Genomic DNA, 17855 nt, shown 5'->3' with positions numbered 1-17855 from the left:
GTTCGAGTAAGTGTGAATGAAGAGCCTAGCAGCTGAGACTGGAAAAAGTTATCAAAACGACTCCGGGGACACAACACTTTCGATGAAGGAGGGTAGGCACAGAAATACCATGCGCACAGACTTGATCATATCTTTGCATCATGTACACGTCATCATTGACTTACCACCAGGCTATGAGGGACAGCACCCCTGGCGATGTTATCACGAGCTGCAGGATCCACCATTCTCTGATGACGTAAGCTAGAATACCCAGAAGGACGTAACCACCTGAAGGAGCCAGGCTTGCGCAAACCCCGAATGCCACTCTCCACGAAATACCAATTGTCTCCATTCCTTAAATGTCACGAGAGAACATTTAGTTCAAAGTTGTTAAAGTTGAAAGGAGAAAAAATCATAATAAATGTTATAATCAACACTTTGAAGATTGACAGAATCACCTCCTTTACTTAAAAAAGGTAAAAGATTAAATGAGAATGAATTATTCACAAATAATCAAAATATGATTAACTGCTTTTAAACGGATTATAGCAGTTTCAACATTGGCAGAAATTTGTATATATACTTCATGAAATGTGTACATACATCCTTAACTACATTTGCATACATAACCGGTGCGACTTATACTACTCTACTGTCCTCCAGACTCCTTGTGTTGTTGGTAAAAGAGTGAAAATGTTCCAGATAGGCTGAGGAGTTAGCCAGCAGGCCGAGGAACTAGTCATTTGCAACCCATCCTCATCAACCCAATGAGTCTGATAGAGACTAACATCTTCGGCCCCTACAGTTCCAGGCTAGGCTAGCTGTACCTGTGACCATTGTGGTATACCTGTGACCATTGTGGTGTACCTGTGACCATTGTGATGTACCTGTGACCATTGTGGTGTACCTGTGACCATTGTGGTGTACCTGTGACCATTGTGGTGTACCTGTGACCATTGTGGTGTACCTGTGACCATTGTGGTGTATCTGTGACCATTGTGGTATACCTGTGACCATTGTGGTGTACCTGTGACCATTGTGGTATACCTGTGACCATTGTGGTGTGCCTGTGACCATTGTGGTGTACCTGTGACCATTATGGTGTACCTGTGACCATTGTGGTGTACCTGTGACCATTGTGGTGTACCTGTGACCATTATGGTGTACCTGTGACCATTGTGGTGTACCTGTGACCATTGTGGTGTACTGCAGTCCGTTCTCTGCAGCTCCCAGGACGAACCGAAGCGCGATGAAGACAGCCAGGTTTGTTGTGAAGGCGAGGCCAGTGCCGCACGTCACCAGCAGCAGGACGCACAGCAGTAACGTCCGGTGTCGGCCGTACCTGGAAAGGTAGGCCATGAACAGCTGCCACTCGTCGTCTTATCTCTAAGTGTAGTGGGTTCCTTAAAAGGAAACTTAAAATTTTGGTTGTAAAGCCTACTATACTATGCTAAGCATGCAAAAAAGTCAAGTTCTCACCAGTATTATTATTTTTCATTACTACTGAAGTTGACAGACATGACATGACAGACGTAGTAGTGACGCACTCAAGTTGACAAACTTATATTAGCTCCAATATACATATACAAAACCATAATGTGAAAAATTGTGTCTATTAGTGGAAAGATGAGATAGCACCCCTCTACCACATTATTTCACTAGTAAGAGGACAAAAGGTGTGTCTATTAGTGAAAACATGTGATAACACCTCTGTGTCATATGAATTCACAAGTAAGAGTTAAAAGATTGTGGTTATTAGTGAAAAATATAATGTGATATCACCCCTCTATCACATTATTTCACTAGTAAGAGGACAAAGATTGTGTCGTCTAGTGAAAAAAAATGTGATCGTATCCCTCTATCACATTGATTCACTAGTAAGAGGAGAGTAATTCTTGTGTAGATTTATTGTTGAAATGATGTGATATCATTGTGACAACCATTATCACGTGTAAGAATAGTTTTCGACTGAAAATGATTTCAACTAAAATAATGTAATAAATAATCAGTAATAAAATATCGGAGCATGTCAGGGTGTACTGAACCCAAGGATCACCTTAGTCTGGGCCAAACACTGACCGTTACACCACGCGAAACCACTTTTGGATACAGTAACGTGATGATGATATAGTAGCCAAAATGTAGATATCTCAAATCACATGACTCAATCATGTGAATGGTAAAGCGTAACTGACTTACCTATCAGATAGGACTCCGGAGACAAAACCTCCGGTGGCCACCCCCGCCATGAATATGGACTGTGCCAACTCTCGTAGCCAGGCTCTCTCACACACCAAGTCGTGCTAGAGGGCTGATGTACAGGGGAGGGGGGATTAAGTGTTTAATCGATCGTGAGCAAGAAAACCGGTGCTGGGTAAAACCTAGTACCTATAGCTATTTCATTGCTTTGTATGAAGGAGAATTATGAATAATCCCACTGATGTTCCTTTAAATCTCTCATAATAAGGAGGTGCTCATAAGAACTTCCTCATAGATAATCCACATCGATATGTAGACAACAATGTATAGGATAGAGAGATTCATCAAATTTACAGAAACTGAGAGTGTATGCAACGTTTCTTTTCATGCTATGGTGACTGGTACGAAAGAAAACAGAACTTTATCTAAATTAGAATACTAAATTACAATGTTAACTGTTTATTGTACTTGATTGACTAGTTAGTCCATGTGGTCCGGTTTACAAAACTGAGATAGGGAACCCTGACATCAACTAATTTCAATCCAAACATTTGCTTGGAGGTTAGTCAATGGCTACCTGCCCATGTGTCATGGCACGTGGGTCGCCAGGGAAAAACAAACAGACTGTTTATATGTTGTTCGTTTTCTTGTCTGTAGGAAACGTATACATGTGGTTCAGTGACGTATTTTGTTGTGTCTGCCATAATCGTTATACTCGTTATATTCATTCGTATCGGAAACAGACAAAATGCACAGTTAGCAAAAAAGGAATACGTACCTTTCGAAAATAGTTAGCGTTTGCCTGGTGTCTAATGTTTGCCCAGTTGTAGTAATTTTTCTGCAGTAAAATGCGGACACGTTTTGGGGGTTTTGCTTTGTAGGTTTGTTCTTCCATAGGAAGGGATGCGGCCACGTCTCGCACAAACCGTCTTACCTGCATGACTACGCTGCTGTGATACTGGCTCCTGTCGTATTCCCACCCTTCAGTACAGCTGGTGGTACTCCTATTCACTTGGCCCCATTCGCGGTTACAGTCAACGGCGGTCGAGTTGCCTTGTTGCCAGTCCTCAGGGCACCCTGTTGTACTGAAGTTCATGGAGATGGCACCACTGCTGTATCTCCTACAGCTGCTGAGCCTCCACGTCCCGTCCACCTCTTCCATCGGGATGGTGAGGTTGAGCGCCTCGGGCCAGGTCGTGTTGAAGGCCGAGAAACCCGTCTCTGCGACCAGGCAGTGGTGGTTGGGTATGGCACCGATGAACGTCATGACGGCAACGTGCATCCCATTCTGGATGGTTCCCAGGACCAGTAACAACGCTGTTCGTCGCTGAAATGGACCAAAATCTCCAAGATGCCGTAGAATCTCTTCGTACTCCATCTTCGGTAAGGTCTCCGCCAAGACTACAACGAGCCTTAGCTAAGGAGTTGGCAAATTTACCTGACCTTTATTTGTCCAGGTACGTTGTTCAAAGGTCGGCGCTGTACAACGAAACACCAGAGTTTAGTTTTTTTTGCGAATAGCTAAGAAAAGCACTTAGCTTTACATAAGACTGGAAGCGATGCAAAATAAACCATTTTTGTCGCATCATTTTTAATATACACATAAACCACAACCACTTGTTGCGAGAGGTGCTTGACATTATAACCTCATGTGATTGATCATGAGATCAATTTACCGCCTGCGTGTCACAGAATTGTAGACATAAAGCCACAACCAAAAATATTGTATCCTTGTAGCCAATGTACGTTTGTTGTGGGTGCAATTATGGATATACGTACAGTGGAGAGTCCTTAATTTAGATCTTTTATATCTGAAAGTGGATCTGAATAAAGTCAAGTCAAGTCAAGTGAATTCTACCCATGCCAATTTGTCAGCATGAGTATTTTTTAATGCTATATTAGATTTCAGCATTACAAAAAGAATAAAAGTGAATCACTTTCAGTTGACACAAGACAACGGTCCGTCGAACAACGCAAGTCATGTGAGAACAATGAGTTAATCTGCAGTTCACCTATCACCAGATAGGGCACTTTTAGGTCCCAATAAGATACAGTGATACAGTACTGTACCAGTACATCAATCGACAACTCAAAATTTAAGGGCTTAATATCCGAACTCAAAATTTAAGAGAAATCTGAGTATTGTGGCTCTATTTCATTCATCCGATGAGAAAGCTTCCCTAAAAGGTCAATATTCCGTTTCTTTACTTAAACTAGTATTTTGCTCGGCGTCGGGCATACAGATTAGCCTTAAGAACCTTTCGTGTACTACGAGGCTGAGAAAGTATTAACACTCATTTTAGTCGTTCAAATTAGAGGAATATTGCATGATTTTTTTAGGCTTTCAATGGACATAGATTGGGCTTTGGTCAGACCCGTCAGGGATATATGGATGAAGTTATAGAAATATCTCTCTCGGACACGTCGACCATAACGGAGCGCTATTCTACCCCGTGGAAGCCCGCTGTGGGTCCCTGCCGTGTCCTAACTACGTGGAAGGGAGGGAGCTCACCTGTGTCGTCTGCACGAAGTAGAAAATGAGTGGAACTCTAGATATGTGAGGTATTTGCACCTGTATGTTGTTTGCTTTGTATCTGCTGGTTTCCGGATCATTGAACTTCAGAAGGAATTGTGACGACCTTAAGTTTACTTCAGTTTCTGCTGAAGTTGGATATTTAAGTGAAAAAAAAATGTTTGAGAAATACAAAAAAATTACACCGCATTCATCGATCATTTTTGAGCTATTCTACCGGTTGTTAAGTCGATCGTAGCGTTTATATACCCCCCCCCCCTTCCCCCGTCTCCCATGAATATGCTAGAGAGTTGACCTTTACAGTTAACTGAACACACAGGTGTACGTTGCACATCAATAGTTTTTGGGCTGAGTCATCTTTCTTTGTCGGAGGTAAGCTATCAATAATGTCACGTGGAAGATTTCTGACCAACCAAAAGGTGTGATGTTGACGTCAATGGGTAATTTTCCCAACGTCTTCTTTTTTCTAGGAAATGCATGTAGGAAAGCTTGGGTAAATCGTGTAAACATATCGACTTACAGGAAGCAAAAGTCACTTGGCCAATGAGAACCAAGTATTGTAAGTAAGGAGAGAAGTTGAAGTTCTAAAAATAAAACTTGGTCATCGCTGTTTTTCTCGACAGTTAAGTTCCTTGTGAGACAGGGTACTGCTGCAACTATCAGTATGTGAGAGCGGTTAAACGTACTGGAGTCTTGATAATTTGTCCTGGATAAAGTATAAGCAGGCACGAAAGTACGAAAACATGACAGCAGAAAAGCAGAGTCCGTTCCTGTCCGGTGGACCGACCCGTCGGGACCGTCTCCCCGTGTTGGTCGGGCCGCTGGTCGGCGTCCTGGCCGCCCTGGTGTGCGGGATCAGCGTGCTGACGGGGGTGGTGGTGGTGCACAACATGCAGCAGGAGCTGACAGGTGTGAGGCGGGAGTTATCAGTCCTGCAGACCGAGAATACCGGACTGAGGGATCTGCAGCAGGAGCTGACAGGTGTGAGGCGGGAGTTATCAGTCCTGCAGACCGAGAATACCGGACTGAGGGATCTGCAGCAGGAGCTGACAGGTGTGAGGCGGGAGTTATCAATCCTGCAGACCGAGAATACCGGACTGAGGGGTCTGCAGCAGGAGCTGACAGGTGTGAGGCGGGAGTTATCAGTCCTGCAGACCGAGAATACCGGACTGAGGGGTCTGCAGCAGGAGCTGACAGGTGTGAGGCGGGAGTTATCAGTCCTGCAGACCGAGAATACCGGACTGAGGGGTCTGCAGCAGGAGCTGACAGGTGTGAGGCGGGAGTTATCAGTCCTGCAGACCGAGAATACCGGACTGAGGGGTCTGCAGCAGGAGCTGACCACCGCTAGAGAGCGACTGGCTGTCCTAGAAAACCTCCAAGGCTTCGCTGGCGAGGATCAGGCCGTTGATCTGTCTGAAGTGAGTACGCCCTTGCACGATCAGTCCCCTGACGGGTTAATGGACTTTTAATTTGACTTTTGCAACTCCTGTCGGGACTCTGGTAGAAACTAAATTGTCACTTTCCTGTCGCACAACGAGTGGGACCCGGAGCTTATAACAATAATACCGGGAATTCGTAGTGTATTCTAGAAATTCTCACTGCATTCCAGATATCTGTGCCTATTCTTGTGGTAGTCCCGACTGTTTTTGTTATGCTCAAAACTTTTGAGGTGGAGAAATATCGAACGGCATTCAAAGTGTTTTCTAGCTAGTCTAACTGCAGTACGACCGCATTCTAAGGCATTCCTACATTATTCGAAACATCCTGATCTCATTCGATGAAGAGCCGGCCACAAGAATGAACGCAAAAATATCTGGAATGCAGTGCAAATTTCTAGAGTGTACTACGAATACCAAGGAATAGACAACAATTATCATTCAGAAGGCATTCCGGTTCATTCCGCCTCTCGTGGGAAGAGCTCGAGGTAATTTCCGCCCGAACATGGCACGAATTTTGCAATTCTTCATTCCAGCTGGTTCTGCTCGATTCCCGCGCTGATTCTGTTTCAGTGTGAAGGCCCTGAACTATCATGAATGTTGTCGCCCCGGACCTTTCCTATCGCATAAACACGGCTATATTTCCTGTAACCGAAGTCGTCAATTAAACAAGCTTTAAATGTCAGGACACTGATCATGATGTTTCTTTTCTGTCACAATTTGAACAGAACGACGGTTTGAGGACGTCCGACGACGGGGACCATGGTTCCGTGCGAGTGAAGAGAGACGGAACAACCTTGGCCGGGCGTGAGTTTTCATGGTTTACTCTGTTCGCCTAAAGTTATACTTCGATGTTTTATTAAATGTATTTTTAGATGTTTTTTTTAACTGGGTATTAAAAGCGATATTGTTGCAGTTGGCTTGGATTGTTCCGTATGGTTGGACCTCTAAACTTTGTTGTGTGTATGTTGTTTTCTGACTAGATTTTTGTCATAATGAGTTTTAAAAGATTTCGCTGTCTTGTATAGTAGTGATGTGTATCTGATCTTTTGTATTGTTGAGGTAAACAAGAACTATTATGGACAATTTTATGGAGAACTAAGGCGGCGATTTGAAATTTTCTTAATTGTTTATGTCAAATACCATCATAACATTTAAATCCATGTGCATGTGCATGTGCAAATTAAAAATCTGCAACTCACAATCGATGGACCTGACTGTATACGTACCCTTCAGGTTGCCTGCGGGGACCGCCTGGTCCCGCGGGACGGGACGGGGTAGCAGGGCGGAGTCCAAGGCTCGGCCGGACCGACTGGACCGACCGGACCTGTCGGCTTACAGGTGCGAAACTTATCCTGCTTTCGCGTTTGAAATTGTGCCATCGTTACATTGACGTTGATAAGTTGACAGCAAAGGGGCGTGTATTGCATTGACAAAGTTTTACTTTTGTCACTATTTCAGGGTCCACCTGGGGACAAGGGAGACGCGGGGGAACCGGGAAAAGACGGCGCAGGTACGTAACAACATCTTTCATTGTTGTTGATCAAATATGTACATTCATTAAAACTACTTTCATGTTTTGGATGGCTTGCTTCACGTAGGAACGTCTCAATTCACTACGGTAGATGTGATATCAGATAACGCCTCTTTTTACAATCAATTTCTCCAGGAGGAAGTGTGTACACCCGATGGGGGAGGAAGACTTGTGCTGATAACAGCGGAGCAGAGCTGGTGTACTCGGGTAGGTTTTTTTTTACCTATTGTCTTCTTGAATACAGACGACACTGGTTTTGCTTCGGTGCCATGTTCTATTAGCTGTATGACAGTGCCGGGTCCACAAGTTAACTCTTGAGGTGATGTGCAATGAACACTACGTTTGCCAAGGATCTGACTTTATTTGTATGCTCAAACGTCTGGGAAATCTTCTTTTTGTCTGTATCTGTATCTACTTAGTATATATCAGGTATAAGCGCCCATCGGCGTAACACACCATCTTGTTTGCTCTCAGGTGTGGCAGGAGGCACCCACTACACCCAGCAAGGCGGTGGGACCAACTACCAGTGTCTGCCCACCAACCCACAGTGGGGGAGGTACCAAGACGGTGTACAGGGGTACAAGGCTTACATGTACGGAGCTGAGTACGAGTTGAACACAAACTTCCCGTTCGGCTCCACCTCCCTTCAGGATGACAACATCCCGTGTGCGGTCTGCTATGTCCCAACCCGCGGCAGTAAGTTGATGATCCCCGCCCGTAACACCTGCCCCACCGGCTGGACCCAGGAGTACGATGGGTACCTCATGGCTAGTTACCACAACCACGCCGGTGCTAAAGAGTACGTCTGTGTGGATGAACAGCCCGAGGCCGTACCGGGCGGACAAGCCGATCATAACGGCGCGTTGTTCTACCCCGTGGAAGCCCGCTGTGGGTCCCTGCCGTGTCCCCACTATGTGGAAGGGAGGGAGCTCACCTGTGTCGTCTGCACAAAGTAGAAAATGAGTGGAACACCTACACTAGACCTGTGAATGAGTGTCGCTAGTAGCGTAGTCATGCATGACATGACACTGTTTGGACTTTCGTTACCATAACATACCCAATATTACTGAGGTTATCACATTAAAGGCTTTACGCAAAGGACGGCGAGATAATATCTGAACTGCTGTATAATTTTCAGTGTGATGAGTGAAGACCCTTTTAAAGTGGCCAACTTTTGGCAGGAGCTGACGTCGATAAAGACCACAATACAAGAATTATACATTAGTGTGAAGATAATATGTACTTATTTTCTGAGGAATATGAAATGTCGTGTTGACCTGTCGTGTCGAGTCCGATATGCTTTTCTTGCTTTAACAATGGATAGTATTAGATGGATTAATCGTCCTCTACTGGTAGAAGTCAAGTCCATGTTGAGTGTTGGTGTTATCTGTCTGTTTCGTTGTGTATCTGCTGGTTCTCGTCATATTCTGCAACAAAGAAGCAATTGTGACGATCTTTTGTTTCAGCTTCTGCTAATGTTGGAATTTTTGTTTGAATGAAATGTTCAGAAAATACACAAAATTAATCACATGTATCGTTCATTGCGAGTATTTCTATTTTTCAAATGTACATGTAGGTTGTAGCGTTTACACTCCGGATAGCGACTCCTGTGCACTCCAGAGCGTTGACATAAACACACAGTTTTGGGCTGAGTCACCTTTCGTTATTGAAGTGGTGAAGGTAGGTTATCAATCATGACGCGTGGAAAATTTCTGACCAGCGAAAAGGCGTGATGGTGACGTCAAATGTACATATTTTTCCAATGTCGTTTTCTCATTTTCTTATAGAAAAGCTTGTGTAAAGTGTGTAAACATATCAACTTAGTAAATACACGAAGTAAACACAATGAACCAATGAGAACCAAGTATGGTAGGCAAGGCCAGGAGAAAACTTGGTCCTCGCTATTTTTCTCGACAGTTTACTTCCTTGTGAGAGAGTACTAGTATACAGTGGCAACTATCAGAGCGGTTGAACATACTGCAGTTTTGATAAAGTTGTCTTGGATAAAGTATTTGCAGCACAGAAAGTAAGAAACATGACCGCAGAGAAGCAGAGTCCGTTCCTGTCCGGTGGACCGACCCGTCGGGACCGTCTCCCCGTGTTGGTCGGGCCGCTGGTCGGCGTCCTGGCCGCCCTGGTGTGCGGGATCAGCGTGCTGACGGGGGTGGTGGTGGTGCACAACATGCAGCAGGAGCTGACAGGTGTGAAGCAGGAGCTGACCGCTGCTAGAGAGCGCCTTGCCGTCCTGGAAAACCTCTTAGCTGGCTTCGCTGGCGAGGACCAGGCCGTCGATCTGTCTGAGGTGAGTGCGCCCTTATATGCTCAGTTCCCACACCAATTATCCCACACCAACTACTGTTTTAGTATTTTTGAACTTTCAACTCGACTGAAACCTCCATGGCTTCCCTGGTGAGGACCAGGCCGCCGATTTGTCTGAGGTGAGTACTTCCTTGTAGTTCTATTTAACCTACTATTTTCATATTTTGGTCGGCATTCGCTACTCGACGGGGAGATGTAGTAGGATGTAAATTGTCGCCTCCCCGCTACTACTAACGGGACGTGGTGCCAATAATTACCGGTACTGATGATCAAAGTAACTTAACTTGCTACATAGATCTTTTCATCTTGATTCTCACTGGCCTGACACACCTTGAACAGCTAGGCTAAAATAACTGACAATGTTGATTGACCAATACACTCGACTGTGACTGTAGTTTTTAGCTCCATTCCATTCAGTTTGCTTTACTGTAACGCCCCTTGATCTTTTGTAGTACATGTCATTGTGTAATGCGTAACGCCTGCCCCTTCTGTCCCTAGTTCAACACCAAACGTGAACTATTGAATAGTGTCGGTCCAGACCCTTTCCATCGCACGTACACGACTATATTTATCATAACCGTACTCTTAAGTGTCAGGACTCAGGACACTGATCATGATGTTTCTTTTCTGTCACTATTTGAACAGAACGACGGTTTGATGACGCCTGACGACAGGGACCATGGTTCCGTGCGAGTGAAGAGACAGGGAGGGAGTACGTTTTCATTGTTAACTACGTTTTTATTGTTCTCTAGCAGATTGAATAAAATGAGGTCTGCATTTTGTACCAGGTCTGATTTGCAATGAAAAAAATCAAACAGGATTACACATATACATACAAACAAGGTTTCCTTTCTGGAATTTCCCGTGTACCCATTCTGTGTCCTGTATATCTTGATTACCATGAGTAGTCAATAGATACAAGAACTTACTATTAATGAATACAAAGGTTTGTGGTGGCTTAAATCATATTTATGCATGGTCTTTAGAATTTGTGGAACACAACAATAGGGGCAATACATGAAATATCAGAAGGGATTGGTTGCTATGTGCATGTGTTTGCAAAAAGAAAAGTACTAAGATCATACATGTAATTGGTAAATACATCACAAAATATGGCAACTGTTGAATATGGAACAATGGTGATGAAACTCCACGTTCATTTTGATCAAGATGCTGTAGGACACATCTCTTCTGTGTCAAGAAATAGTTACAACTTACAACCCATGGATCTTGTACCCTGCAGGTTGCCCACAGGGACCGCCTGGTCCCGCGGGACGGGACGGACGGGACGGAGTCCAAGGCCCTGCCGGACCGACCGGGCCTGTCGGCCTACAGGTACGGAACTTTTCCAGCTTTCACATTGAAAATGGTGTCATCGTTATAATGATAATAATGATGATGATGATGATAATAATAACTAGAAAGGCCGACATTTGCTTAAGAGCAAATACAGCATATTTCAGCCATACCCCTTCCCACGCAACATTGGACTGTTCCAAATCACCCCTGCGCAAAAATGGAACATCCTCTTAACAGTACATTATCCCCCAAAGTGGACTGGTATTGTGAATTGATTCCAGGTAAAGACAGAGCTTGCTTCTATTTTTCAGAAAATGACGATAATCACACCTTCCATTCAGAAAATTTTCATCATGACTGAAAATTGTTGAATGACTTCATGTAATGTCATTAACAATTTTCAGTACGACAACTAGGTGTAAGTTTAAAAAAGTATAAGCTCCTTGTGATGTGGGTACATTTATTATTGCAGTGAACTTTTTTTATTCAAGTAGGGCATACGATTTAATAATTATCAAGCAGGTGCAGGTACTGTAGGAGCGTTTGTTTTCTTCAAGCTGTAAAACTGTTAAACTGTTTTACTTTGTATGCAATCAGCCATCGAGCCTATTCTTATTTTAGTTTAACAACTCAGTCCTGCCAGACCCGGAAGATACGATTGAACCTTGTTCGAGGATTTATTTTCGTCTGTCTGGTCAGTCTGTTCATACCCTGGCGCTGAGAGTGTTTTATTGGGCTGAAACTCTGGCAGTTTAAAGTTACTTACAATTTAAATGTTCAAAGTTTATGTCAAACAACAACAGCACTAGGAACACATACATTTGCTCTGGAGAAAATACAGCAGTTTTTAATTTCGCAAGTTCCAGTCCAGTGATAGAAATGTGGCCCCTATAGACAGGTGGTCACTATAGAGAAAAATGCTGATCTATTGACTAGGAGCCATACGTTACACATGATTTCAGTACACTGATCATTAATCATATAAACATTGCACAGGTAAGCCAATTGTTTAGATGTACAATTAAGTTCAAATAATTCTGAAGAGAAATATTGATGAGAAAATAATCATTCTCGCCACTGTCTAACTTATAATTACGTATCAAAACTAAACGCAGATTTTCTAACTAACGCACCTTTCGCCGACTTCATCAAAGGACCGCCGGCTATCAATCAAACACGGCTGTTGATTAGACTTAGAGTTTCAAACAGTCATGTGCTGTGTGCCAGTTGACAGCGAACTTCATGCTACGTGATGTTTTACATTGCTTGGACCTTCTTTCCTACAGCGGAGCTTCTACAAAATATCTAGACTGTAACACTGAGTCCCACATGTTTTATAGAATAGAATTTGACGTAGAACAGCGTTTTTTGCTGGGTATTTTTCTTGAAACATGTCCGTGGGAATATCAGCGAGGCGGCGACGTAGGGATATCAGACCGTCAACAAAAGTCGCATGGCGGCTAACGGCGCAGCGAAGATACTAGCGCTATAAATAAGCGCTTCAACTAAGGATGGCAACCCGTACAATATTTTTGTATACTGTTGAGCTAAGTAAAGTTTGTTGTTTATGAGGTTTTAGTTGTCTTTGAAGCTTTGACCCGAAATATTTTAAAGTCAAACTGCTAAAGAGAAGTAAGTGACTGCTACGATTATCGTAGATATGGCCCTAAAAAAACTGATAAAAGAAGCCTTCTCAATAGTCTAAAATGCAAGAGCTTCCGGGGGGGGCTTCGCCCACCTGGGTCCCCCCCACAGTGGCCCTGCCCCTGGACCCCGCCAGGGACATTCGGTGGCCCCCGGACCCCTGTCCGACGCTTTGAAAAAATCCTGGCGAGAAGTCTGTACGGCCTGAGTCTTCAAGTTAACGTATTCTGTGGTCCCGCTTATGAATATTAATTAGCCTTCGCTTTCCTCTTCGCTGATTGGCTGAACCATTAATTGAATTAACTCTTCCTGCCGGCTAGACGCAGGTGCAGATGTCGGCTCTGTGGGGTGAACGTCCGAAAGGTCATGGCATGGAGAACGAAAGAAAACCAATTTCCCCTACAAAAAGTGCTGTAATTAAGCCTTTTACAGTACTTTATGCCAAAAATTTTACTTGGATCATTTTACCAACTATCTTATGCCTATCTATACCAAATGTTACTCATACCAGGGTACAGGGGTGCAAAATATACCGTTATAAGACCGTCAACAACAGTCGCACGGAGCTAACAGCGCAGCGAAAATACCATCGCTAGCATTTCAACTTCGGATAACAAGTTATAAGTACTGTTGAACTCAGTAACGTTAAAGTTTGTTTTAGTTGCCTTTGACGGTTTGACCTGAAATAGTGTTACGCTAAACTCCTGAAGAGAAGTTAAGTGACTGCTGCGATTATCATAGATATGCCCCTAAGAACTGATACAATATAAAGCCTTCTGAATAGTCTAAAATGCGAGAGCCTTAGGCAGGCTTCGCTCCCCCTGGCGGGAACACTGCTATATACGGGATCATGAGGCCCCGCTTATGAATATTAATTAGCCTTTGGCCTCCTCTTCGCTGATTGGCTAGGTCTTTGATTCAATTAACTCTCCGGCTGACGCGCACAGGTGTGGCTCTGTGCGGGGTCACGGAAGGTCACGTCAGGAGGCCAAAAGAAAACAAATTTCCCCTCAGAAAAGTGCCAAAATTAATCATTTTAAAGTTGTTTATGTCAAAAATTTTACTTGAATCTTGTTACCAAGTATCTAATGCCTATCTATACCAAATTTCAGGTCATTTAATTGTAATACCAGGGTACAGGAGCCAAAAGTGTCCTTTTTTGGTCAAAAATTGGCCAAAAATCGCAAAAATAAGCATTTTGTTGCACTGTACACCAAAAGTGTTATTGAATTTATATGAAGGGATTATCAAGGCACATCTCTGTCAAATTTCAGCTCATTTGGTTGTGATACCAGGGTACAGGGGCCAAAAGTGTCCTTTTTTGGTCAAAAATTGGTCAAAAAATCGCAAAAATAAGCATTTTGTTGTACTGTACACCAAAAGTGTTATCGAATTTATATGGAAGCATTATCAAGGCACATCTCTGTCAAATTTCAGCTCATTTGGTTGTAATACCAGGGTACAGGGGCCAAAATATACAGTTTTGGTCTATAATTGACCAAAAAATCTCAATAAAATCATTTTAGAGGCAGATATGAAAAAACTGAGAAAAAAGGATCAAGGTATTGGCCCATTCTACCCCTGTGCCAAATTTCAGGTCATTCGGTCCAGGAACGGCGGAGATGAATCACTTTGAAGATTTGACAGGAGAAAGAAAGAAGAAAGAAACATTACGAATACAATATATTTCACCATACTATGTATGGCTGAAATATAATGATTTTAAAGTGCAAGTTCATGGCCGACGGCTAATTGCAAACAAAGTAAAGCAAGGTTTTACTTTTGTCACTATGTCAGGGTCCAGCCGGGAACAAGGGAGACACGGGGCCACCGGGAAGAGACGGTGACAACATCTTACACTTTTTATATTTCAGCCATACCATATATGGTATGGTGAAATATATTGTATTCGTAATGTTTCTTTCTTTCTTTCTTTCTTTCTTTCTCCTGTCAAATCTTCAAAGCGATTCATCTCCGTCGTTCCGTGACCGAATGACCTGGAATTTGGCACAAGGGTAGAGTGGGTCAATACCGAGGTGCTGTTTTCTCATTTTTTTTATATCTGCCTCTAAAATGATTTTATTGAAGTTTAAAGGTCATGTTTTGACCAAAACGGTATATTGTGGCCCCCTGTTCCCTTGAATTACAATGGAATGACCTTAAATTTGGTGTAGATAGGCATTAGATAGTTGGTAAAATGATCCAAGTAAAATTTTGGGCATAAACTACTTTAAAATGCTTAATTTCAGCGCTTTTCTGAGGGGAAATTGGTTTTCTTTCGGCTTCCTGCCGTGAACTCCAGTGACCCCAGAGCCCACACGTGCCAGGTGCCAGCGGTCTGGGGAGAGCGAGAGATAATTACTTTATGGACGCCAGCCAATCAGCGACGAGAAAGGCGAATGCTAGTTAATATTCATAAGCGGGGCCTTGCAATCCCGTATATACACAAACAGATGCATATTACAGCCTTACAGTGGCCATATGGTCCCCTTTGCCGGGTTTGAAATTGTAGTTTGCGAGGATTTGGAGTTCAGACAGGGTCATTTGAGCGGTAGCGGACGGTACGCGTGCATTGAACGTTAGTGTCGATGAATTTACCAACATTCCGCATGGCACTATCAATCATTTTCGGCAGATTTGGACAGGGAAAATTGGACGGCTTGCGTTTAGTTTTGATACGTAAGTTTGACAGTGGCGAGAATGCATGTATTTTTCCCCGAACAAATGTAGGTACTTCTAGTGTTGTTGTTGTTCTTTTTTGACGTAAACTTTGTACATTCAAATTGTAAGTAACTTTAAACTGCCAGAGTTTGAGCCCAATAAAACACTCTCAATACCAGAGTATCACCACTGACCTCCGAAAAGAAACCCCCGAACAAAGTAGAAACACCTATCCTCCAGGTCTCGCACGCTACGAGCAGGAAATTATAACACTCAGACAAGATTACGTCCGATGGCTGATTGCATACAAAGTAAAACAATTTAACAGTGGTATGCAGGGGCATATACTTAACAAAGAATTCGAAGGAAAATGAAATATATAGATAAAGCCAAATCAAGTTAACTTGTTCGTCCTGGGATTTTTCAGAAAAGAAATGAAGCGACAGGGTGGTAAAATTCTTGTAAAATTTCGAGACGTCTCCGTTTATGTAATGGCTCATACAAAACAAGAAGAAGATTGAAGTTTTTAGCTTGAAAAAAAACAACAACACTCCTACTACACAGTACCTGCACCTGACAATTATTAAAACGTATGCCCTACTTGCTTAAAAAAAAGTTCACTGCAATAATAAATGCACCCACATCACAAGGAGATTATGACGGTACTTAGACCTAGTTATCGAAGTGGAAATTGTTGAATGGCGTCATGTAATTTCATGACGAAAATCTTCTGAATGGAAGATGCGTTTTTTTTTCACTCTCGGAAAAATAGGAGCTGCCGCAATTCTAAAAACCAATCAGTTATGCATAGGCGCTCCTGTGGAAGATTATATTCTTCCATATGGGCCCGGGGCATATTGGGCAAGCTCTGTTTTGACATGGAATCAATTCACAATATTAGTTCTCTTTTGGGGATAACTTACATTAAATATTGCATTTTTGCGCAGGGGTGACTTGGAACAGTCCAATGTTGCGTGGGAATGGGTATGGCTGAAATATGCTGTATTTGCACCCAAGCAAATGTCGGCCTTTCTAGTTTAAATCATGCATTCATCAAAACTACTTTCATGTTTTGGCTACTTAGTTCCACGTAGGAACGTCGCAATTCATGTAGATGTAATATTATTAGAAACTGCAAGTAACGCCTTTTTTATAATCAATTTCTCCAGGAGGAAGTGTGTACACCCGATGGGGGAGGAAGACTTGTGCTGGTAACAGCGGAGCAGAGCTGGTGTATTCGGGTAAGATTTACATATGTACTGTATGTTTTGTGGAATACAAACGGCATTTGTTTAGCTTTGGTGTCATAATCTATTAGCTGTACCACAGTCCACAAGTAAACTCTTTAGGTGGTATTCAATGAGCAATATTGACAAAAGACTTGACTAGACTTGTATGCTCAAACGTCTGGGTCATCTTGTAACTGATCTCAGGTGTGGCAGGCGGTACAGCATACAGTCATCCAGGTGGCGGGACCAACTACCAGTGTCTGCCCACCAACCCACAGTGGGGGAGGTACCAAGATGGAGTCCAAGGGTCGAAAGCTTTATGTACGGAGCAGAGTACGAATTGAGCACAAACTACCCATTCGGCTCCAGATCCCTTCACGACGACAACGTCCCGTGTGCGGTCTGCTACGTGCCAACCCGCGGCAGTAAGTTGATGATCCCCGCCCGTAACACCTGCCCCACCGGCTGGACCCAGGAGTACGATGGGTACCTCATGGCTGGTTACTACAACCACCCCGGTGCTAAAGATTTTGTCTGTGTGGATGAACAGCCTGAGGCCGTACAGGGCGGACACGCCAACCATAACGGGGCGCTGATGTACCCCGTGGAAGCCCGCTGTGGGTCCCTGCCGTGTCCTAACTACGTGGAAGGGAGGGAGCTCACCTGTGTCGTCTGCACGAAGTAGCAGAACCTCCTCCTACGCGCATACCGTTTCTTTTTCTTGTGCTAAAACCGCAATTAATTCTTACAAAGCTCGTTTTGTGATTACAATTCTATGAAAGTACATGAACTTACATGCAATGTCAGAAAGTACATGTAATACACACATAGATGTATCAATGCGTCAACAAAATTGATTCCCTAAAAGGTGAATTCTTTCAAATCATTGTGAAAGATTTTTGATATTTCCAGCAATGACACATTGTGTTTATAGGTTTAAGAGAGTCATAGAAAGATCTCCATATGCAGTGGCTGAATGTATCTTGGAATATGAAGATAATAAAATGAAGTGTTTCAGTCCA

General features: G+C 43.3%; 3 protein-coding genes across 4 annotated transcripts in view; 1 reads left to right on the top strand and 2 right to left on the bottom strand.

The window, feature by feature from the left end:
- The window catches only part of LOC118422642 (organic cation transporter protein-like), a 3332-nt gene extending 2044 nt beyond the window's left edge, over window positions 1-1288 (bottom strand). Inside the window, exons 1-2 of one of the 2 annotated variants that reach the window (XM_035830301.1) lie at window positions 1167-1288; window positions 165-333 (exon numbers count right to left, since the gene is read on the bottom strand). The gene's annotated coding sequence lies outside the window, so the exon portion shown is untranslated. Of the gene's footprint in view, window positions 1-164; window positions 783-1166 lie in introns of those variants that run through there. The other variant, XM_035830300.1, reaches the window with a different exon arrangement.
- LOC118422638 (collectin-12-like) overlaps window positions 1-17855 on the top strand; it is a 27616-nt gene extending 9761 nt beyond the window's left edge. The window contains 7 exon segments of the mRNA XM_035830295.1: window positions 5602-6129; window positions 10646-10712; window positions 11244-11335; window positions 14741-14786; window positions 16774-16845; window positions 17038-17145; window positions 17148-17855. Coding sequence (XP_035686188.1) covers window positions 5602-6129; window positions 10646-10712; window positions 11244-11335; window positions 14741-14786; window positions 16774-16845; window positions 17038-17145; window positions 17148-17518 — 1284 coding nt within the window. The 3' untranslated portion in view covers window positions 17519-17855.
- Window positions 2138-3592, bottom strand: LOC118422643 (solute carrier family 22 member 4-like). Its single transcript, XM_035830302.1, has 2 exons — window positions 3113-3592; window positions 2138-2282 (listed from the first exon to the last, which is right to left on the bottom strand). The coding sequence occupies exons 1-2, from the start codon at window positions 3554-3556 to the stop codon at window positions 2175-2177; spliced, it is 552 nt and encodes a 183-aa protein (XP_035686195.1). The 5' UTR covers window positions 3557-3592; the 3' UTR covers window positions 2138-2174.

Source organism: Branchiostoma floridae, chromosome 9, assembly GCF_000003815.2.
Source record: "Branchiostoma floridae strain S238N-H82 chromosome 9, Bfl_VNyyK, whole genome shotgun sequence".
NCBI lineage: Eukaryota > Metazoa > Chordata > Leptocardii > Amphioxiformes > Branchiostomatidae > Branchiostoma > Branchiostoma floridae.
Note: the sequence above shows the minus strand (reverse complement) of the source record. Positions and strands in the feature narration are given on the sequence as shown.